The sequence below is a fragment of the Pipistrellus hanaki genome (assembly GCF_964339955.1).
Source record: "Pipistrellus hanaki genome assembly, chromosome: 8".
Classification (NCBI taxonomy): domain Eukaryota; kingdom Metazoa; phylum Chordata; class Mammalia; order Chiroptera; family Vespertilionidae; genus Pipistrellus; species Pipistrellus hanaki.
This window is the reverse complement of record NC_140510.1, coordinates 80,534,815-80,560,435: the sequence shown is the minus strand read 5'-3', so window position 1 is coordinate 80,560,435 and position 25,621 is coordinate 80,534,815. Positions and strand designations below refer to the sequence as shown.

The 25,621-nt window shown below is 35.0% G+C and overlaps 1 protein-coding gene across 1 annotated transcript in view; it reads left to right on the top strand.

Moving 5' to 3' along the window:
• The window catches only part of ERBB4 (erb-b2 receptor tyrosine kinase 4), an 823,165-nt gene that overhangs the window by 510,337 nt on the left and 287,207 nt on the right, over positions 1 to 25,621 (top strand). Inside the window, exon 4 of the mRNA XM_084891653.1 lies at positions 24,240 to 24,374. Coding sequence (XP_084747779.1) covers positions 24,240 to 24,374 — 135 coding nt within the window. The remainder of the gene's footprint in view (positions 1 to 24,239; positions 24,375 to 25,621) is intronic.

The following is a 25,621-nucleotide window of genomic DNA, read 5'->3' as shown; positions in this document are numbered from 1 at the left end:
CCTGCCCTGCAGGCCTGGTCCCTCCCAACTGCCCTCCCCTGATGACCTGATCTCCAACAACTGCCCTCCCTTCCAGGCCTGGTCCCTCCCAACTGCCCTTCCCTGCTGGCCATCTTGTGGTGGCCATCTTGTGTCCACATGGGGCGGCCATCTTGACCATATGGGGGCAGCCATCTTATGTGTTGGAGTGACAGTCAATTTGCATATTTCTCTTTTATCAGATAAGAAAGAGTATAGCTAAGGAGAATTATAGTACTAATCTATTTATTTAGACTAATATATTTAGGAATTCATCTAAAGTTTCTAGGGGAAGAAAGATAGTGAAGGTCAGGAAGAACATATGAAAATAGAGTTATATCATTAAAAACATATTCAAAATTTCATCATAAAGAAGAATAATGTTGCCTACTCCATGATAGTGTTTTTATGTACATGAATCCTTATTATTAATCATAACATATCCCATTGTTATTGCTGTAAACATCTTTTTGATTATGATAACTGGTAATGTTTTAATAAATAGCCCAATAGTCACGAAAGTCACTCAGAGAAGTGTCCCCTTCTGTAAACAAAAGGCTGGTGCACTTGTAGCCTGTGGAAGTATCATTTGCTTAAACATAATAACAACTTATTTAGTTTGCCTGTTTTGAATCATATTTCCTTCTGACAATAGAATTTTCTGAAGTTTTTCACATAAAGTAAATTATATCATATTATTTCAATTTCTTATGCTCATATTTGTATCAAATTTGGACATGTGTATTTGAATCATATTTTTTATTATAATGGAATTGACCAATCTAAGCAAATATTAGGGTATACCAGTATGAAAAGTAGAAAAAATAAGATATATTACTTAACATGGTTAAAATGTCTGAGTCAAAAGCACTTGTCCAGTTGCTCACTTGAATAATGATATCTACACTTTAAATAGGATTCACCATTGTTAAAAAGTTAAGGTCTTCTTTCTTGCTTTCTTTCTTTCTTTCTTTCTTTCCTTTTTCTTTCTTTTCTTTTTTTTCTTTTTTTTCTTTTTTTGTAAATTGCATACAAGTGCACTTCTATTATTCATTAAAATTCCAAGCACAACACCTTGCTGAGACAAAGTTTGTCATTAATGATAGTGGACATAAATCCATATTGCATAGTTTGCTTCATATTATTGTAGTTTTTGCCTACTACATGTCAGATCTAATTAGATCATCATGGTTTCTACTGCATAATGTCGTTAAGAACTTGCAGAGGGGAAGTACCAGCTCAGCCACTCTTACGGTCTTTCTTTCCTTGCCTTATTAATGTGTTCCTCCATAGTTCTGAAGAAACTTTGAAGAGTCATTGTACTTTTCATGAGGGTTAGTGTAATTAAACCTAGGTAACATAATTTATGAACTTCCTTAGGCAGGCTCAGGCATGAAAACTACAGCAAGTAGAAATATGCTGAGAGCAAACATGTCAAATGAGGGTGAGGCTGAGCTTCATTGCCATTGTCTACTCTCTGCAGCTTCAATGCTCCCCTTGGGATTCCTTTGCAAACTGTAGACTCAGGACTTTGTCACAGCTAATGAGTAGAGGCCCAGCATCAGTCCACACGTTATGTATTATTAGCAAAGCTTGGGTTTGTTTCTGCTTATTTTTGCTGAAATAATAAATAAAAATAGGACTTCTATTATTTTATTTCTTTAACTCAATGGATACCGTGTGCACACTCAGGAGTACACATACAACCCCCCTCTTATTTATTTGTTTGTTTATTTATTTATTTATTTGAGACCATTGCTCTAGAGACCTACATAGGCTATGAACTTAAAAGATTAGCATTCGGTTCAGTAATACTTAGATCAAGACAGGTTTTTAATTTACACTAGTGTTTTAAGCATTTTACTTTTTGTACCAATGCATAGAAATTTCTCAATATATTTAGAGGGATATTTGAATTATTAGAACTTTATATCAATGATTCTGTTGCAGAATAAAGTCAGAGACCTACAATTATTATTTTTATTGTTATGAGGATGGTGATGATGAATGATGACCCACGAGTTTCATTTTGTGGTATGGATGTACATTCTACTATGAAAATAGAAGCATCTGGAAAAACCTAGTTAAGAATTGTTTTGGGAAGCATCCAGAATATGTTTTGAATCTGGTGACCTTAATGCTTACAATACAGTTTGTTCTGTATTCATCATGTAAGTGCTATATACCCCCTAAAGGTTGAGTTTTATTTCTTATAAAACCTTGCATATCTGTGCTCTACGAAAAACTACTTTTAAAGTGAACTATAGCTCAAGGCATAGAAAAGATATATGAGAGTAAAGGGTAACAATTAAATTTTCTTTTTAAAAAAAATCTTTCCATACTTTGCCTTTGATTGCAGCAATGCATTATGTAAAAATCCATCTTATACTCCAGTACAAAGAGGTGGTCCATAGTTGTATTAAGCACTAAGAATGTACTCACAGTAAATTTGCCTTGGCTTATTCAGTTGGTAAATCATTTTTGCTTTTCTTTTTCCTTGCTGTAAGCAAATTTCACAGTAGAATGCTTAGAAAATAGCTTTTTCTTGGGCGAAAAATCAGAGTTCACTAGTTTCAGTTCTATCAACATCTCTGAAGGTGATACAGTGTACAGTGTACCTTTAAAGAGGAAATAATCTTCAGTGCAGTTATCTCCACATCATAAACTCACTGGCGTATTTCTGGAACTATTTTTTTATTTCTAGTATATTTTCAAACAATAAATTTTTAATTAAAGAATTTTATAACATTATTAAATATTGTTTACATGTAATGCAATGCTAATTGTATACATAACAAAAATGCTTAGGTATGGTTCTTAAGCATTTTTTAAAACTAATCTTTATTGGTGAGATTATTAAAAATGTCCCTTTTTTTCTCCCCATAACTCCCTTCCACTCAGTTCTCACCACAGCCCCGGCTCTTAGTCACCCTATTGTCTGTGTCCATAGGTAATGCATACATGGATATAAGATATTTGTCTAATCTCTTCCCACACCCCACCTCCCCCTTCCCTCTGAGAATGGTGAGTCTGTTTTATTTCTGTGCCCCTGCTTCTATTCCATTCACCACTTTAATGTGAGAATGGAGAGGAGAGAGGAGGGAAGCAGAGGCAGAGAAATATCTATGTGAGAGACGATTGGTTGCCTCTGGTTAACCAGGGATCGATCCTGCAACCAAAGGACATGCCTTGACCAGGCATCAAACCCTAGACCCTTCTTTCTGAGGGTCAACACTCTAACCACTGAGCAAAACCACCCAGGGCAAACAACCAATCTTTTATATGAATAAATAGGCATAAAGATCATCCATGAAAGTGTTGACCTTATTCTATTTGCATTTAACATTTCATTGTTCTTTTAAACAAGACTAGACATATGCAATATTACAATTTCTTTTTTTGTCTTTTGTGTTCTTCCCAATATCAGTTCCTGAGAGCTTCCTCCCCAACTCCAAGGAACTCAGTGCTGTCTGTCCCTCAGACACACACTTTCACCTTCCTTGCAGGTCAAATTCCCTGTGTCTTTGTGCCATTATTGTTGCCTGACTTAATATGTGCTTGGATTCTCTTTTAATATGATCAAGACCAGCTCCAAGATGCTCAATATTTCTTAAAATGCATCTTAGTCAAAATTTTATCTTTAGCAGGACCTTCTAAAAAGTACAAGTTCAAAATCATACCTCTGGAGATGGGAGTTAGAAGAACTGAGCAGTGTTAACTTTGGGGCCATCTGCTCCCAGTGTTAACTTTAGGGCAAAATTACAGTGATTTTTTTTTTTTTGGGGGGGGGGGGGGGTTATTGTTTTGTTTTGCTCCCTTATACCCAGTTCTCACCCGTTTTGTATTTTGGGGGGTTTAGTTTTTCTTTTGCATTTTCCTTACAACTAACCTATTTCAATTACGTTACATGGTAATTTGATATCTTGGTGTCATCTATTGTCTTATCATAAATATGTGCAGCTCAGCAAAGATATCTTGGAGCAAACTGATGTGCTAGCAAATTGCTTCAGGAAGATATATTGACAAATCCATAGCAAAAGTTAAGGGGCTGGAAGAAACTCTAAGGTCTATACACTGGTTTTCATAGTAAATGTTCTGAACAGGTGACTAAGGTGGCATATGGTCTCAGAGTAATACCTGCTTCTAGATTTCAGTTTCTAGTTCTCCTTCTACATAATACTGTTATTAAGCACAGTCAGCCTTATCCGTCCATCTAACAAATATTTACTGAATGGCAGGCACTGCTCTGAATGCTTCGCTCAGACTGTGGAATGAAACAGACAGATCCATGCCCTAGTGGAGCTGATATGTTCTCAAGGGGAGACAAAAACTCAGTAATAAACATAATAAGTAAATCCTATGAGAGGTTGATAACAACTATGAAAAAAAAAGGGGATTCCCCCCCCCCAGAACTCATTGTTAACATTTTGAAAATCTATTTTTAAGTTATATTCCATGAAGGCAGGAGAAATATGTGTGTGAGCTTATAACTATAACCTTAATTGATAGCACAGTGTTGAAATGCATTAGATATTCATTCATATGTGTTGGGTAAGAAAACATGAATGAATGAGGGGGATATTATGTACTTCATGATTCTTGATTATAAAATTATTTATGAAATTATCCTTATATTAAACTAGCACATTATAAAATATATTTGAAATATTAAAGTTCAGAGTGTGTTTGAGTTGAATATAGTTTAGTCCATTTTCTTAGTGTTTTATGAAAGCCCAAAAGCTTACCACAAATTATCGCCATGTTATCTTTGGAATAAGTACATTTTAGGAAGCTCATATGTAGGCAGTTACTACTCATAACATTAGTCTGATTTGAGAATTCTGCTAAGAAAGATCTTAGGGATCTTTATTTAAGCCAATGTTCCTCAATTAGCAGGGATATTTCATAAATATTAAATGAATTATGATGCATGAATATAAATATGTCTAACAAGTATATTCTATTTCTACCTGGATTGTTTTAGACATTCAGCTTCATTTTAGAGAATATTTTTTAAAATGTTCTTTTCCCAACATATTACAGGCTCCTGGAGGTCAGGACTGACTCCCATTAATCTCCGTGTCTTCAAAGCACACAACACATTGCAGGCTTTGATGAAGTTGCCTGAATGTTTAAATGCTCAGAACAATTAGATCAGAAGCCGGGGACTGGAATCCATTTTGTTAAGTAGAAAATTTCATAATAGTGTTACAGAGGATCAGAATTATAATATTTAATCTGTTGTTGCAAAGTTACAGAAGGCAGGAGAGACAAAACAAAAGATCAAATTCATTTTGCTATTTATACAATGTCATCGGTGGATCTTTTCATGGAGCCTGTTCAGAGCAGCTCCATTAAGGAAATAATAAGGGCTCATAAGTATGTGCTCTCAATTGTGTAGCCTCATAAAAGCTTTGGAAATAAATACAAGTATGTTCATCACTATTATCTACTTAGTACCATTACGATGATGGCGATGATGATAAATCTACCTGCTTTAATTTTATTCAAACTATTCAGTAAACTTCATAGTTTAAAACATCCTTGATTTTTCTGCTAAATAAAACATACAGTGATCTGTGATATGAAAGTATAGCCTGTCCTTATCCTTCCTTGCCAAAATTTATTTCTGCTCTGTCATGCTGCAATAGGTTTGTTCTTCTCTTTTGATTTATCAACTTTATTTAAATCAGTCATTTATAATGCAATCATAATAAGCTTTAAAACAGTATTACTACAGAGAATGTAATATATGAAAGTATTACAATACACTGATGTAGAATACAGTGATATTAACAAAGGTGAAGTCAAATACATGCCTTGCAAATGAATTAACTATTACAGAAATCTTTGGAAGTAGGAAAAATAATACATAATAATAGTTTGTAACAATGTGCGCTCCATGTTCCTTCTTTTCTATTCTAGATCTTAAATTTAACCATCGAATTATTATTTTAAAATTTTCATTTCTTTTCTATAGAAACATATATTTCAAAATCAAGTATTCCTGGCCCTGGCCAGTGTGACTCAGTTGGTGGAATACACACCAAAAGGTCACCGGTTCTACTCCCTGGTCAGGGAACATGCCCAGTTTTGAGCCTGTGGGAGGTATCCAACTGATGCTCCTCGCTCTATTTCCAGAAAGTCAGTAAAAACACTTTAAAAAACAACAACCGTTTTTTCTGGGGTAATTTATTTAAAGAACTTCTGGATTCTACTTTTAAACATATGAGCATTTATTTGAAGAAGCATTTCGTCTTTCCAAGGAAATCAGTATCATGGTTAAACTTAATTGAACAAGAGGTAATTTGACCCCAGAGCAGATCATGTATGAATGAAACAGATAATTGTAAAAAAAAAAAAAAAAGTGTGACAATCTGAAACATATGACAAAGCTTTTCTTTACCTAAATTATTTCCTTGCCTGGCTCCCATACTGTCAGAGCGTCTCAACAACACAATTGCATTCACTGGTGCAGCCTGTGCAGGTACCCTTTGCTAAATAATAAATATTCCTGGACTCGAATTATTTGAAGCCTTTGAGATTGGTGCTAAGCAGGCTTATGCTTTTCATTTTTGTTTAAAATTAGTTGTTTGTTTGTTTGTTTTTTTAAGAGTGGCAATTTGTCACTGAAATTTTGATACAGATTTCCGTGAACCTATAGATCAGTTTGGGCATGACTCAGTGGTTGAGTGAATCAATGATCAAGCCTGGGGTGGGGTGAGGGGTGGGCTAGATGTGGGGAACTGCTGGAGACAGCCCATCAATGATTTTCTCTCATCTTTGATGTTCCTCTCTCTTCCTCCCTTTCCCTCCCTTTCTGAAATTTACAAAAAAATATTTTAATGTCTAAAACTGACAAAACAACAAATACTCATATTCAAGACATAGATATAATATCCTGATAACCAAACAGCTTAATGAGCCAGAGTATAAGCAAAAGAGGAGGTCTTAGATTTTCACTGTGTCAATGTATTATTATTATTATTTGTTTAGTAAACAGAGACATAATAAGCTGACACAGTTCATAGTGGCTGTGCATACTGGAGACAGATCTCCGAGGCCAGGGTGACACGCTGCCAAGTGTCTTCAGTTGCATAAGTGTGTTGTTCTGAAACCCATGAAAGAAAAATGGGGACATAGGCAATTATTTCAACAATAAAGATTTTTAAAATAAAATAAATGCAAATAAAAGAATGATCAGCTATAAAAAATCCCCCTCTATCTTTGTGAGAAGCATTTTTCAGAGAAAGACCAGGGCACCAAAACCAAACAACGAAACAGCAACATTCCCCCATTAAACAATCTACAATGATCCAGTGGGCTGGTTGGAAATAGTTGAAATCAAGCCAGTACCTTGAGTCAAACACTTCCTCTTTCCCTGAAAGGTCCCTTGAGATTTTTAATGGCCACTTATGTTCAAGCCTGGGGTTTTGCATCTTGTCTAGAAAATGGTGCCTCTGGCCCATGAGCACAGAATGTCTTTCTATTTATTTGTATCACCTTCAGTGTGTGTCATCAGTGTCTTAGAATTTTTAATAGGCAGACCTTTCGTATCCTTGGTTAAATGTACTCCGAGGAATTTTATTCTTGGTCATGCAATTGTAAGTAGCACTGTTTTCCTAATTTCTTTGCCTGATCGTTTGTTGTTAGTGTCTAGAAATGCAACCAATTTTAACATATTGATTTTGTACCTTGCAACTTGACTGAATTCATTACTTAGTTCTAACAGGGTTTTTTGGGTGGAGTCTTGAGGGTTTACTGTTTATAAAGTTATAGCAATATTATTCTTACAATGTTCATATTGCCCAAACTGACCTATAGGTCACTGTAATCTGTATCAAAATTCCAGTGGCAAACTGCCACTCTTAAAAGAAATAACTCATGGAGATGTAATGTACAGCATGGGTACTATAGTCGATGATATTGTGTCGCATATGTTAAAGTTGATAAAAGAGTAAATCTTAAAAGTTCTCATCACAAAGAAAATGTAGTTTTATATATCAACAGATAGTAACTAGATTTACTGTAGTGATCATTTGGCAGTATATACTAATATTGAATCATTATGTTTTACATGTAAAAATAATATAATGATAATAACTCTAGAGGCCCGGTGCATGGATTCATGCACTGGTGGGGTCCCTTGACCTGGCCTGCAGGGATCAGGCTGAAACCAGCTCTTTGTGGGGTTCTGGATTGTGAAAGGACACAGGCCAGGCCAAGGGACCCCACTGGTACGTGAGCAGGAGGGCTTCAGGGTGAGTCTGGCTCATCTCACCCTGGCCTGATTAGCAGGAACCCAGCAGCAAACTAACCTACCAGTTGGAGTGTCTTCCCTCTAGTGGTCAGTGAGTGTTATAGCAACGGGTCAAAAGATGGAAACAATAGTGGAACACTTAGCATATTAGGCTTTTATTATATAGGAATAGAGGCTCGGTGCATGAAATTCATGCACTGGCTGGGGTGTCCCTCAGCATAGCCTGCACCCTCTCCAATCTGGGACCCCCTCGGGGCTTGTCCCACTGCCCAATACCACATCAGGCCTAAGCAGGCAGTTGGACATCCCTCTCACAATCTGGAACTGCTGGCTCCTAACTACTTGCTGCTTGCCTGCCTGATTGCCCCTTACTGCTTCTGCCTGCCAGCCTGATCCCCACCTAACTGCCCCCCTGCCAGCCTAACTGTTGCCTTACTGCTCCTCTGCTGGCCTGATTGCCCCCCAACTGACCTCCTCTGCTGGCCAATCATTCCCAACTGCCTTCCCCTGCTTGCCTGATCTTTCCCCAAATGCTCTCCTCTGCTGGCCTGATGGCCCCCAACCGTCCTCTCCTGCCAGCCAGGTCACCCCCAACTGTCCTACTGTGCAGGCCTGGTCTCCCCCAACTGCCCTCCCCTACTGGCCTGGTCATCCCCAACTGCCCTCCCCTGCAGACCAGATTGCCCACACCTGCCCTCCCATGCTGGCCATCTTGTGGCAGCCATCTTGTGATGACGTTGGGGCGGCCATCTTGTGACAGCGAGGGGTGACCATCTTGTGATGATGTGAGGGTGGAAGGGCCACCTAGACTTTTCTTAGTATAGATATAACAGCTACACCTCAATAGCATAGCATTTCAAGTTCTATTGCTTGATAACTACTGACAATGTTTCCATAGAGGAAGTAAATATTAAGTACTGATCACAACATTTTTTTCTGTGAAATCATGTATTTATTATTTATTCATAGAGTTTGTGCATTTTAAGAGTGGTAGTGCTTGTTGGTGATGATTGTTTAGTGTGACTTTTTTTTTTCTATCACAAATGTTCAACATTTTTGTATTAAAAAGTTTATCAGTGTTTCTTCATAAATAATACATAATAATATATTATATATTAACTAATATTTTATTGAGTTAAATCGAATGTTTACATTTTATCAGCATTACACACCATAAACAAAAATATAGAAATTTAGATGTGTACTATATGTAGTGAATCAAATATTTTTATAGGATTTGTCACAAAAATGGATTCTTAAAAATAGTATTTGAAATTCCTGAAGGAAATACTTCTCTTATTTTTTTATTATTTCTTAACATTTTTGACAATTTCTAGAAATGTGATAGATTGCTTCCTTACCTCATTCCTTTGAGAAAAAGGAAATTGCTGATTTTTCCCCCAAAAGAGGAAAATACAACACCTGAGGAAAGTCAAGCACTGTTTTCTCTACAATAAAGTTATTTTATGAAAAATATATTTGGTGTTATAAAAATAATTTAACAATTATAGCACTAATGTTAAATCAAATTCATGAAGATTGCTATTATTCTAATTTTCAAAGAAAAGTTGCTTTTCATTGCCGAAAATTTTCACTGACATTTGGCAAGTTTGTAATAGTTTCATTTATATATAATACAAATATTAATTTATTATCTTTTATCTAAGTATCTGATTAGAAGGAAATTATTAACTTAAGATTTTCCTTCCATGGTTTTCAATAAACTAGAGGCCCAATGCACAAAATCTGTGCAAGGGGCTCGGCCCTCACTGCCTCAGCTTTGTCTGGAAAGTTGTCCAGAAGGACGTTGGGTCTAATTAGCATATTGCTCTTTTATTATTATAGATTGATTTTGAGAGTAGTTTTAACATTAACATTCAGATTTTTAGAAATAGGAGACTCAAACTGCCAAGTTTTGTTGAAGGAATTCAGGAGACCTAGTGTATGTCCTTTCTCATAGAGCTAAGTCAATAAGCATCTACCTGTATTGGGAGCCACAGTTTTAGGACAAAGTGGAAATATCCCAAAAATATTTCTGAAAATGTTGCTGTTACTAAAAACATTCACCGGATGCAAAGATAAATGGAATACATAGGGAAGAACATAGACTTTCTATAAAGAAAGGCGAGATATGAAATACAATAGAAAGAACATTGGATATCTTCTGTTACCAACTATAACATAGGCATGGAATGTGCCACAAAAATGATCACTGTAGGATTTTTTTTTTATTTGAAGATTCAGTGCTTGATGGGTTTCAACACAACACAATCTTTCAACTCAAGACACTTGACAGCATTGTAACCCTGGCCTCGGAGACCTATCTCCAATATGCACAGGCACTACTGAATTGTGATAGCTTGTTATTCCTCTGTTTACTAAACAATATAATAATAATACATTAACACAGTGAAAATCAATGACCTCCTGTTTTGCTCGGCCAGCCCCAGGCCTCCTGCCTGTGTCCGCTCCGGGCCACAGGAGCCACTGTGCTGGCTCAGGCAGGCCCGTCTCTGTCTCTGTCTCTGCTATGGGCCTTATCTGCTCACACAACCTCCTCCTGTCTGGTCATGACCTGTTACAGTGTCCTGGCCTAATTTGCATCTTACCTCTCTATATATAGATTATGGTTTCTGGATGCCCTTAAAATTACTTAAGATCTTTAAATTCAGAATTGTCTTTCTTGGGGTGGAATTCCTGTACCTCAAAGGCATAACAAATGTGACACAGAATGATGAAGTAAGGTGCCAAATGCCTCACAGGCACACAGAGGTCAAGCTAGGAGTCAAATGCCTGCTTATTGGTCTCCAAAGCCCATGTTGACTGGTTCATGCCTGTCACGCTGGCTCTTGGTCACAGTGCCACCATTTGAATATATTTATAATGCAATATTTCTCTTAATTCCTACTGAAGTCCTGGGTGATAAGCATTACTGGTCCTATTGTATAGTTGAGAAAATAAGCTTAGAGAGGTAAAAAGCTGGTAAGAGTTCTAGAGAACTATGATTGCAACTCATTTTAACTGCTGAATTGAAATCCTGCTTTTAAGCTTTTTAATTTTATACTACTTTCCTAATGGAAGGAAAGACTGAGAAATTTAAAGGAGATGAAACTTTTAAGCAGAGCTGAGGCACCACTGTATTTTATGTAATCTATTTCTAAGTATAATTAAGAACTCACATAATTTCCCTGAAGCACTTTTTGAAAACATTGTATTGATTTGAAGGGTAAAATTATGCTTTTAAGGTAAATTTTCTGCATGAAAAGCTGTACATTGAAATAAGAATCTTGGCTCCATTAGATGTCTGGACTATATCCCAGCTCCTCATTTGAGGTGTTTTCCTTCTGCCTCTGTCGAAAGTCGACAGAGAGGAAAAGGAATCACAATAAATCTTCAAAAATTCAGCCTAATTACAAACATGCCCTTCAATTAAGTAAAATGACTAATTTTTTTTTTAAGAAGAAAAGTGCAATTTTATATTCAGGTGCTGTGGGAACTCAGTGCTTAGTCCATGGGAGCTCATTTCAATGAGTAGTGTAAACTGATTTGTAATTACCTTATCCCAAATCCTAGCCTGAGTAGAATCTGCCTCTATGTTCTTTGCAACTGTGTTTTTAAAATCAAAGACATGGACAGTGTAAATGTACAGGGTATTTTGTTCTGATCCTGGTCAAGCCGCCATTCTCCTTATAATGTTTTTTTTCCCCCCTATTAATTACTGTTGAGCAATTAATTCAAAGAGATCAAAAGAGCAAAGCATTCAAATTGGTGAAATCAAATTAATGAAAGTTTATTCTAATATGAAGCTTAACATCCCAACCATTTCAAAGTCAAATGAGGTGAAGCTCATATGATAGAAGGAAAAAGAATTCAAAATTGAAACACGCGGTTAAATATAGCTTTACCAGAGCCTCTTCTCTGCGGGTAAGCTTATTGCATTGGATAACACAGCACTCAATATTGTTAGAAGACAGAAGTGCCTTCCCGGGGCATCAATCTTTAAAATGATCCTCCTACCTTTGGTTGATATAATTAAATATATTCATCTTTAGACATGCCTGTCAGATAACTTTTATTTAAAAGAGTGGTAAATGAGGGAAGTGATTTTATAAGGGAGGTGAGGATACTTCATTAATTTTATTTATATGATCTTCATAAATGTACTGAGAGCACAGATAAGTATATAATATATGGGGAAGAATGTTTATCCTACTTACAAAAGGATAGGATAGACTTCATTTGTTTTTTTCACACATGAAGTAGAATTAGGAAATATACCAGTATTTTTAGAACTTTTATGAAATTGAATGTTTAGTTATAGATTCAAAAAGATTTCAACTAGATAATTTAATGTGACCTTATTAAAGATACTATTGCATAGACTATCTTGTATGCATTTATAGCCTATGTCCAATTTACTTTTGTAGGACATGTGTTTATATAGCTATGTCATATTTAAATTATTCACTCAGAAAATTAAGCTCCAGTGATGATATCTAAGAAGGAGGAGGAGAGGGAGAAGGAAAAGGAGAGGAAGAGGCAGGGGGAGAACCAGATTAGCATAAAATTCTGTAATACAAGTGGTAGTGTTAGCAGACCCACTTTCACCATTGCAACGCTTACACCTTTTTAACTTATAGCTAAAAACAAACAAACAAAAAATACCACAAGAACAGTAGTTACCAAATAGCTATGATGTTTTGAAAATTGTTAACATTTTTCTAAGTGGCCCTGGTCCTCCATTCTCAACGAACTTCAGAGCTCAAAGCAATTAGATGGCGGATTCTGGCAAGAATTGTTCCAAGCTAGTGCTAAATAAGATTATTTTAAAAGAACACGCTGAGATCAGAATAAAGGAATGCCATCTTATAACTTAAAATACATTTTTAAAATAAAAGTTATTTTAAGACATTGTTGTCTGTGTAATTATTTGCTATTTTATTTTTGTCCGGAGCTTCAAGAGTTATAATCTAAATCGCAACTGAAGAAAGCGCCAGCTAGCTGATCAGCACCTAGCTATTTTCTTGCTTCAAAGACCTACAGACCCATCTGCTTGCCAGCAGATGTAATTAATTAGCTCGTGGAAAAGAAGCGCCCTTTTAGAGAGAATGGGAGGGGAGGAGGGAGAAGTCTGAAAATCCAGTTTTAGGCAGACCCATCGGTTGGATGCCTCTGGGAAAATTTCTGATGCTGAAAATTCATTGAGTTTAATGGTTCTTAATTTCGCAAGATTTCTGATTACAGCTGGGATAACAAGATGTGATCCAAAAGTTGACAAAAAGTTGGCACGTGTTCAAGGAAACTCCTTCCACACAGTCCCATCCTAAAGAATAAAGTGCAGAAGTTCATTTATTTATACATTTTATCCATTTATTCGCTCAACTTTGTTAATAAGTAGTTTTGAATCTAGCTGGCTGACAGGTAGCAAAAGCATATTAATTATAGGACAGTGTATCAAGTTAAATTTTTTTTTTTATCTAAACCTACATTTCTTTTCAGAGGTAATCAAAGAAAAGTCAATCCGCAGTGCATCAGTACTCCAATGGCTTTTTTTATTTTTTATTATTTTCTCTGTACTTATACCATTGCCCCACCCCATACATTCCAACGGCTTTTTTAAAAAAGGACTGCATTCTAAGAAAATAAATGGGTTTAGATAACATAAAGATAAAATGCATACACTTTCTATAGTTTTAGTGCATATTAATTATGAAAGAGGCAATGTTATAATGAATTCTATAACACCTCCTCTTTAAAATGCTCTCAAACACAGAAACAAAATCTTATTTTAAATTCTAACGTGTTTTGGAGCTTGGCCTTCATGGGTAAAACAAGGGATGTTTAAGGCAGTGGGTGAACTGTTACAGACTGGAGAGCACGTGTTGCAGTTAAAAAAGTGCAGTGACTGCCCAGATCTGGAAAAGTGTTACCAAAAGACAGTGCGGACCCAGGGTTGTCAGAACTCAGTTTTGTTCACAGGGGCCAGAAACCCATAATTTATTGGTAAATAACTCAATTTTTTCTACACTGTGTGTGAAATGTATGCCGAAGGTCCAGTTAAGATCTTTGACTAGTACATCTGGTTTATTAAATAATTGAACCTGGGGATTCCTCAATAATTAATCAGTTTTTACATCAATAACCACATTGAAATGGGATCTTATTGGTCATTTCTTATCAGCTCCTCTACATACTGATAGAGAAAGGTAAGGGAAGCTGAGGCAGTATTATAATTAACTAGATGCCTGGTTGCATGAAATTTGTGCACTGGAGGGGTGTCCCTCAAGTCTAGCCTGCACCCTCTCCAATCTGGGACCCCTCGAGGGATGTCTGACTGCCCATTTAGGCCTGATCCCGGGATTGGGCCTAAACCGGCTGTTGGACAGCCTCCTCTCAATCCGCGACTGCTGACTCCCAACTACTCGCCTGCCTGCCTGCCAGATTGCCCCTAAACATTTCTGCCTGCTAGCCTGATCACCCGCTAACCACTCCCCTGCCAGCCTAATCGATGCCAACTGTGTTCCCCTGCTGGCCAGATCACCCCAAACTGCCCTCCCCTGCTTGCCAGGTCATTTCCAACTTCCCTCCCCTGCCAGCCCAGTAGCCCCCAACTTCCCTCCCCTGCTGGCCTGATTGTCCCCAACTGCCCTCCTCTGTTGGCCATCTTGTGGTGGGCATCTTGTGACCACCTGGGGGTGGCTATCTTATGCAAGGGTGTGATGGTCAATTTGCATATTACCTCTTTATTATTAGGATGAGAGAGCAAAGAATAGTGCAGAAGTTCCTACAGTTACATGAAGAATGGATTCTAGAAGGCCATGGCTTCTATACTTTGGCTTCATTCTTATGATCCTCATTAGTGGTCAGGGAGGTGGCATAAGCTTCTAATAATATAATGAGGTTTGGAATGTATGCTGTTGAAATATCCCTACAGTATTTCACATTCCCACCACTGAAGTCACATGTGACTTTTATATAACTGAAAGTTTACATGCCATCTATATAGAAAAGAAATTTTAACTTTCTGGAAATCACACAAGGAAAAACAGCAAAGATGTGCTTCAACTCTGAGCTAATCGATACACTAATTATATCACATTCATATAATAGAATTTTACACAATAAAAGTGAACAAATCACTAATGCAGGCAACAGTATAAATAAATCTCAAACATTATTTTGAGTAAAAAATCAAGAAAAGATAATACATGCTGTATCATTCCCTTTCTATAAACTTAATACACAAGCAAAACTTTAAAAAAAATACGTTTGAAATTGTACTATAATCATCTTACAAGATTAAATCATTTCTCTTTCATTTTCTTTATCTTTTATTTGCAAGTCTTAGCTTGCCAGCAGCAGACACACATAGTAGTATTATTTATTATTAATGTCATCAGGAGAAATCATACTTTTCTGAACTATCTCCTGTAAGGAAGAAGTAGTAAAGGAATCACACTGTGAGCAGAGTTAGTTATTAAGCTATAAAAACTAATATCATAGGTGAGATATTTGAAAGTGACCTTGCAGGGTATCCCAGGCTTATTGTAGAGAAGCCTGTAAATTAAAGGGACAAATCATATCTGGGTATATGTATGACATCCCCCTTATTGGTAATGAAAACATTATACTCTACTGATTTGTTCTACTGAAGCAATTACATTTTTCTGGGAACTTGGAGCAATTATCTAAGAGGATTGTTGTCTGTAATGAGAGCTTTCTGGTAGATAGGGGAATGAAACATATTTGATCATTATGTAAAGGAGTGTCCTGCTTTAATAGCAAAAATATATTGAATTTCTCATTGTTTTCTTTTGATATACCTTTAATTGTGTTCATCTTTCTTATTAGGGACATATTTACTTAATGTGCATTTCTCATTTATCTTCCAGAATGAATTCTTTGCTCTTTACTTTTATAATTGTTGATATAGTTTAAATATATTTCAACATTTTAAAATGTCACTTTCAAAATATTTGTGTCTCACAAAAAATTAAAAACTTAGGAGTGTAATACCTGGCACATCAATTTATTAAGTTGTTTACTAGTAGCCTGAAATAGAAATTAGGTTTTGCACAGTGCCTCATTTCACACATAGGGAGACTCTTCCTCAAGTAAACAGAAATAAACCCCTTGACTTTATAAATTATACTTGAAAAATAGTATTTAAGAGGCTCAATTTTATTAATCATTGGGTAAGTGCAAAATAAAATGATACCGACTTCACACCAACCATAGTGGCTACAATTAAATAAATAGAGAGGAAAAAAGAGGTTAACAAGGCTAAGAAGCAAGTATATTTTTCATGTAACACAAATGGGAGTATAAATCCGTAAAGGCACTTTGGAAAACTGATTGTACTAAGGGCCAGAAATTCTACTTCTAGGTATGAAAGCAACATAAACCTATATATCTATCTGGTCACTTAAAGACATGTTCAAGTTTTCTTGTAGTAGCACTATTTGTAATAAAACATATTTATATGAGAGTACCTAAATTACCATCAATGTAGAATGGGCAAACAAAAGAAGAATGCCAAACATCAATGAAAATGAACACTATGAATGCACTCCCAAACACAGTGCTGGGCAAAAGAAAGCCAAGCAAGAAAGAAAGCATATGGTAATATCTCATTTATGTAAAATATAAATATAGATAAAAAGGATCTTGTTCAAAATCAGGAGAAAGGTTCTGATAGGGAGGGGAAGGCTTCTGTGGTAATGGAGTGTTCTATTTCTTGGTCAGGGTGCTGGTTACATCAGAGTGTTTCATTTGCAAAAACACATTGCATATGATGTATGCACATCGATGTATGGATGTTATACTTCAGTAAAAAAGTATGAAAAATTTGAATTTGTTTAAGTCATAAGATTGATGTTTTATCGATATCTAAGAGATGCAAGATTTCTTTAGAGTCAGTGTGACACAGATAACTTGTCTCCCAATATCCATTACTACTGTGTATTTTTAAATAGTATATAAAGTTAAGCTAATTTATTTTTAAGGTTTTCCAGAAAATATCAATGAATTTAAGTGAATTACTATTCCCCTAATCCAGGGGTCCTCAAACTTTTTAAAGTGGGGGCCAGATCACGGTCCCTCAGAGAGCTGGAGGGCTGGACTATATGAACTACTAATTCCTACTGTAACACCTCGGCTGCGCTCACTGCCCAAAAAACCTGGCGGGCCGGATCAGACTCCTCTGCAGGCTGCATGTGGCCCACGGGTCGTAGTTTGAAGACCCCTGCCCTAATCTATAGAAATAATTAATACATTAACATCACACTATTTTAATCAATATTTATGTGATTTATAATGTAAACATTATCTAGTGCAAGAGAAGAACACAACATTGTGTTGTCAATTAAGCCACCAACAACTTCTTTACAAATGCTAGTCATGTGCTGAAGATATTACCATAGTTATCACTCAAAATTTTTGAATTTCTATTATATGCTAGACTCTTTCTTTGTCACTAGGGCCACAAAAAGATGTATGTCATGGTTTTTATCCTCTAAAGACCTACAATATTATAGGGGAGACAATTACACAGAAGAATAAAGAAGGTGATGTAGCATTTGCTCTGTTGGATGAGTGCTTCAGATAATCTGTGTTGTATGGATTAGAGTCAGTTAACTTCTAAAAAGTAGGCGGTCATGGTAGACTTCTCAGAGGAGCTGGGACTCAAGTTGAAATCATAATGAAAACTAAGAATAGTAGAGGACCCTAAAGTATATATTAATGCTGTGGAAAGTACATATTATTGAGGTCCATTAGTTCAAACCAAGATTGTTTTGCTATTATTTTCTATCTTAAACTTATTTTATCCAATGAATCTAATAATTTCTCTAGAAATTGCCTTGCTCTGATCGAAAAACTATCTACTCTTATTTCCTAACATTTGGTATCTGCATCCATGAGCTTTTGACTCTGACCATTGAGCTGAAATACAGACGGTACATCACTCATTTACATTATCACCCTCTCCCCACTCGCAATACAAATGTGACATTTCAATTTTGCACACTTCAACTCTCCTTAAATCATCTGTACAAAAACTTCAAAGCTTGATTGATGATGAATGAGCCATTGTCTCCGCAAGCACCCGCTTCTCATTAGCCTTTAGAGTCTCAGCTTATTAATAATGAACCTTGAGGGCTGACCCAGTGGGGTAGCGACTATTCATTGTGCTCCCAGATGAAAGGTCTGGGTTTGGGAAAGATGCGGGAATCTCTGGACCAAGTCCATTCCAGAGATGATGCATTAAGTATCACAGGTAGGTGATGTCAGCTATATTATTTTTGTATCCCTATCAGACAACAGACTTGTGTGGCTTTCGGTGATGACAGCGAGAAAGATGAATTCCTTTATGTCTGAGAAAATCTAGTAACTGCTTCCTCCTGCTGCTTCATCTTGAAAGTGGGCTTTGCCGCTTTGCGTTTTGACTTCTTGACCTTTGGTTTGGACAGGCGATGTAACTGTGATAAATGCACAATTAAAACATTCCCACTGTAATTAGACAAGGGCACTGCTTCTAATCTTTATTTTTATCATCATGATAATTGTGAGGTTGACCTGTAGATACACCCATGCAAAACAAGACAGTTAGATACACTATCAGGAATTGAGGTGATGTATTTAATTCTTGGTTTTTAGGTCTTTTTTACATAACTGTGGTTGGTAGCCTTGTGAGTAGAAATAAAATATTTACTCTTGATGCCAGTCATATAGACTGAAGTGGAATATGGCTAACTGCTTTTAACAATATACTATTTATTTTCTAAAAAGAAAAGACAGGACATTCCATCTTCTTTATGAAATAGTTACCAATTGTGCATGGGGTCAAAGCAATTTTGTGGACATCTGAAGTGTAGTAAGGAGGTCAGATTAATCTGTATTTTCAGCAGGAGTCTATATCACAATTAGGCTATTATATGCAGGGCAGGAGAAAACCCTATGGTTCAGTGTTTTATCACATTTTCTTTTCAGCAAATATATTTTGCAAAATGTCAATGATTCTCTTAATGGTCACTCATCCCCAAATTCACTATAATAACCCTGCATTTGCAAAGAAAGAGCACAAAAGAACTTCTTTAAATAATGCAAACATTTCTTTCTTCATTACACTTATGCAAATTTGACTCAATGGAGGGAAATGGTCAAATTGACAACCTTTTTGAAATAGAAGATTATGACACTAGTACAATATATCCTCTTTAAAATGTCATATTGACACTTTAGAACTTTATAAAAAATAATATAAGGAACGATATGTGGTAGATTTATGGCTCAATATAAAAACATGTTTTTAGACGTCTGTGTATGGTTAATAATTTGCACAGATATGGGGAAATTTGGTATGTCTGGGATAGCACAAAGTCATTATTATTCACTTGATAAATAATTGAATTTAGTTCACAAAATAGATTTAGTGATACCAAAGAATATGTCTAAATGTGCATTGTAAATATCAAACACTCTGCCTGCAATAATTTTGTACATTATCAATTAAAAGAATTTTCTGTAACAATGATATTTCTCTTTCAGCTTATAAAAGATCTAACCTCAAAATTATATATATATATATATATATATATATATATTTTTTTTTTTTTCCTATATTCAATATATTATATTTTCTTTAATGAAACATTTATTGTGTATCTTACTTATGCCTTGCATATTAGACATAGTTTTGAATAAAACAGACTCAATAAAATGTAGAACCAGATGAGGTGAGCTATTGAGTGTTTATGAAAAAGACAACATTTCTTCTTAATCTATTTTCACCAGACTATAATTTAAAATTAGGAAAAACAGCCGAAGCTGGTTTGGCTCAGTAGTAGAGCGTCAGCCTGCGGACTGAAAGGTCCCAGGTTCGATTCCAGTCAAGGGCATGTACCTTGGTTGCGGGCACATCCCCGGTAGGGGGTGTGCAAGAGGCAGCTGGTCGATGTTTCTCTCTCATCGACGTTTCTAGCTCTCTCTCTCTCTCTCCCCCTTCCTCTCTGTAAAAAATCAATAAAATATATTTAAAAAAAATAAAATTAGTAAAAACAATGGAAGTTAACTGGTCATTGTTCATGGCAATTTCCATGATACTTTTATTTTTCAGCTCAATTTAAAAAATATTCATTGTTCTAGGTTTGATGCTGTAGATGCAGCACTGAAAAATATCACCTGCCTTCCTGCAGTTTAATTTTTCAGTTAGTATTGTGATATACATAAAATTCAACATATTAAAAATAGTGTGGCTTACAATTTATTTAAAATACAAAATGATTCATAATATTTTTACTTGACTTGTATTAATCTAGTAGAAAATGTTTGATACACATATTTAAGTGTTTACTGGAATTTTTCAGTAATGCAATGCTTTTTTCAGAAAATGTCATATTTAATATATCTTACTATATTTAACCATGCTATATATTAAGAAGACACAGTACAGTTTTCTGAACTTTCTGGAACTTGCTAAAAGAAAATTCATATTAGGTTTTTTCACCAATTATTCCAATCGCCAAGAATCTAATTGTGTCTCTCTCAATTTACTCCAATATATTAGCTACAATGGAAGTGAATTGCAATGGGATGAGATGGCCGTGAGCTTATTTACTTATTCGACATTTTTTGAGACTTTTAACTCTTCTATACTGCATGTATCTTTGTTAGAATGCCCATTAAATTTATACCTCATTTGCTTATCCTGCTTAGAATTATAATTTGTCTTTTTTTGTCATGGTTTAAAATTTAATTTTCATTTTATTTCATGATAGCAAGAGGGACACTCGGTGTAACAGAAATGCTACCTTCCAATAAATCTTTAATAATGCTGATGGAGAGTTCTGGTGTTCCTGGGTTAGCAAAGATAGATCTAAAGTATAGCCAGACTTTTTTTTTTCATTTTCTTAGGCAAACATCTTATCAAGCTGTTCTCTTTTACTAGTTCTTATCTCTCTTTCTAGTAAAAAAAAAAAAATGCAACCTTGTCTCTACAGTTAACCAAAGCAGAAACATTAGTTATCCCTTTCGTCCAGTTAATAATCAGTACATTAACAACTTATTATAGGTCAATACCTTTTCTAGAATTTTCTTATTCCAGAAATAAATCTAACTAAATATTTCCCATAAAACATATTTAATTAATATTTAAAAATCATGTAACATTGTAAAATCATTGAACGTATACAAATAAATGCAACTTTAAATTATATAATTGATATAACTAAAAAAGAAAATATAAGGTATAATACACATTAAAATTATCCTGTAATTATCAAGAAAACACACATTTTTTTATTGTGGTCTTTGACCTTCAAAAAAGGATAGTTCTAAGCCAAACATAAAGGAAAAAAAAAACTATTTTCAGAGAAAATGCACACACATACATGAATAAACTATCCATCATTAAATACAAAACATTTATAAATCCTCCTGATCAAAACTGCTAGGGGATGCTGGGTTTTGAATTTAGGATGACAAAAGTATTCAGACTTATGATTGTAGTCTTAATTTGAAATTTTAACATGTAAGATTATACTGGCATTATTTTGCCTCCTTTCTAAATCCTTTTCAAAGTATAAACCAAGCTCTCGAACAGAATATTCCTAAGAAATAAATGTAAACATTGGTAGCAGATTAACATTGTTGAAGAAAGGGATTTGATGAGATCATTATTCAATATAATATAATCTGATTCTATTTGAATATTTCTAGATAGGAAGTTAGAGATGGATACTGTGTTCCTTCAGGATAAACTATTTGAATTAAAATGTGACTCCTGAAAAATGCAGGCTCTTTCTACAATGTGTGAGTTATTACTTTTCTCTTCACTTTTTTATTTTTTAAGTAGAACTTTCCAAATGTAGACTGAAAAATAACCTTTATTTCTTGGATAGCAGTCAAAATCTCCTTTCTTTGTCACCTAATGAAGAATTATTTCTGTAGAAAAAGAGCATTCCCTAATGTCTCTTGAGAAAGCTATTAGTATGATATTGTCACATTTCTTAGATAGAAACGTAATGCCAAACATTAATGTAGACATTCATTTTCACAATCGTTCTCGCATCTTACATCTTCCTTCTGCTTTGATGAAGGTTATGTGGGTAGGTTGCGAAAAATAATGAGCTGAGTTTTACAAGTAGAAAGATTATCTAATTCCTTATTGTTTCTTTAATTTTTTTTCTCACTTGAGAAAATGGAGCCCATTGTCAGTGAAAGGATTGATGATGGACATATGAGTGATTTTGAATGTGGAGAGCCATGCAGTATCAAAAAATAAATCTGGAGGATTTTATACATGCAATGCAGTATGGCAACTTAGATGTGCCCAGCAGTCTCACTTTCACAAATACCCTTTTCTGGTGTCACCTATTCCTTTGTATTTTATCTCCCTCATTTTTTTTTAGCTGACTCAAAGAAGTTTAGCATGGGATACTGTACAGGAGAGATGATTCTCTCAAAGCTACCGTGGGAGACAGTCACTTGCCTTCACAATATCCTCTTCTTCCTCATTAACAGTAGTGCTTGTTTAGATTTTGTTCAAGTAGCAATAGGTCCATCTAAATACTTGCTTCCTCAGACTCTCTTGCAGAGCAATGGCCGTGGGAAATCGTACTGGCCAATGAATACATATTTAATCTTTGAGGAGAGCATCTCTTCCCAAAGAGATGGTTGGAGCCTTACTAGGAGGGATCATCTTGCTTTTCTCCTTTGCTCACATGCGTTGACTTCAGACTAACACCTTGAGAGGCAGAAGCCCTCTTGAGGCTGGAGAGAATAAAGCCAACACACAGAGCAGGTTGTACATACAGTAGAGCACCAAACTAATACTGCAACTACTTTCTACAGGTTTCTTATTATTATGTGAGAAAAACCACCCCTTAGCTAGTATTCAGTTTTTGTACTTGTAACTGAATGATTAATAGACTAATTTTTTACTCTATCGTGTTATTTTTATTAAACAAGAGGAGCAAATGTAGTAGATATTGAGCAGGAAGATGCTATGTATATTTCTAACCAAGTTCTTCAGAAAATTATGTAGTATTTGCAGAATATTAACTTTATTTCTGGATAACTTATTGATGTATATGATCAACTATTGTTCAGGGAGACAAGTTACTTGATGAAAGCAAGCGCTGGGAAAAGGGAAACAAGTAAAAATTGACATTAGTGTATTTTATCCCATGGTCATACCATTGTTGTAATGAACCATAGTGTTTTTCTTCTATCTTGCATTGTGTTGTTCTCAAGGAATGATTGACAGTTCTATTGATTCCATCCAAGACAAATAACATTTTTTTTTTTTTAAGATTGGAGCCTTAATTAGTTTTAGCTTCCATTCGGGACTAATTATTTACCCACTGACTCTAGTCAATGTCACGTTGCTTGAAACAATTTTTTGTAAGGGAAATTTGACAACTTGTACCAAAAGTCTTAAAAAATGTATGATTTTAGAATGTCATTTGTGGAAATTTATTTTAAAGAGCTAATCTGAGTTAAACAAGTTAAATGACCAAAAAGAGGAGATTCTTCAAATAAGTACTATTTAATTTATTCTTTGGCATATTGTATTCTCACTAGAAATAATGTAGAATGTTATTTGATTAATAGCTACTCACCACTTACTATTAACATTAGCAGGCTATGCAATATTATATGTAATATCACCCCAATTTCAGAAAAAGAAAAGAACAGGAAAAGAGATTAGTAGCCTCTGATAAGAATGTTTTCTCTCTGAATATTTGGCTTATGAGTGTTTGTTTTTTGTTTTTGTATTTTTTATCTTTTCAATTTCTGCCATTTAATTTATATGACTCAGAAAAAAATATGTTTAAAGATATACTGGCTATTCACAAAGTGATTCTAACATTGAACATATGTTAAGGTTAACTCATTTTGATTAACTACCTTTTCATCAACAAAAGGTTTGACCATAAATCTGTTTTTGTTTTTAACACAGAAATCCTAAATGGTGGTGTCTACGTAGACCAGAACAAGTTTCTTTGTTACGCAAACACAATCCATTGGCAAGATATTGTTCGGAATCCGTGGCCTTCCAACCTGACTCTGGTGTCCACAAATGGTAGCTCAGGATGTGAGTAGCATTATCCTTTTTAATGTCTGAAAATGTTCTTCTACTTCTTATGAAAATGAACAGATTTTGTTTATCCTGCCATTGATAATATTTTGAATTTTGATTGCATCCATTGAGCTGTGTTGTTTTGTACAACAGAAAAATATTTTATTTGTAATTTACTCTTTTTTGGGGGGAAGGATACTTCCCCTTTACAAACGACTATTTTCTTAACATTAAGGAGGTTTTTCAATAAATCAAAATTATGTTACCATATTTTCAACTGATATGTGCCCCATTGTCCATAAACTTAAAGCTGATGTCTAATGACTGCTTCACCACTGAGATTAAGGTAGTAGAACAACAATGTGATTTCCAATTTATTATAAATTTAAAAAATTAAAAACTATTGAACGTTTTAAAATTCTTAAGCCTTCATTTGCCCCTAAAATCCTCATGACAGTCCCAAACACAATAAGTAGAGTACAAACATATATAGTTTATATATAAGAAATATGTCATATTCTGGTTTTAGTCTGTAAATAACCCAATTTACCAATCTTAAAAAATGTATTATTTCTATGATAGAAGATTTATCAGATTCAAAGTGTTCAATGTAATTAAATTATAAGCAAGTAATATCCAATCATTAAAACCTTTGAAAATTTATCTGTCAAGAATCGGTGTCATTTTCATAAAGGAGGCTAAGTTGCCCACATATTTATTATTACTGATGTTTGTATGAAAATAGAATCTTTATTAAGTGTTAACCTGGGTTTTATATTTCTCATCTATTATATGTTTCCCACCTAAAATCATAACTATCGTCACACAGTTCAACAATCATTTGCAATTGTACTGATTGTGTTATCATGCTTTATAAGAAACCAAACTCCAAAGGACAAGTATTAAGTTTCATTACAGTTCTAAGAATTTAATGGGGAAATGTGAATATATTTGATTCAAACTGACAGCTGTGTTTCAATAAATAGCTGGGACTTTTTTTTTAAGTAGAGTAACATAATTTTCTTCTCGCTTTTGAGCAGAAACTTGTATGTAATTTCATCTTTACAGTGTTCAAGTTGCCTACCTCATAAAATTATATGAGAATAAAAGATTGAATCTGTTCACACTAACAAGGCAAATGATGTGTTTCAGAAATGGCTTCCATTTTCACTCTGCTCAGACTATGGTACATTATGTATAGGAATTGCATAATGGCTTGGTAAGAGGAATGGCCCACTGACTGTCAGCCTGTTAGTGGGACC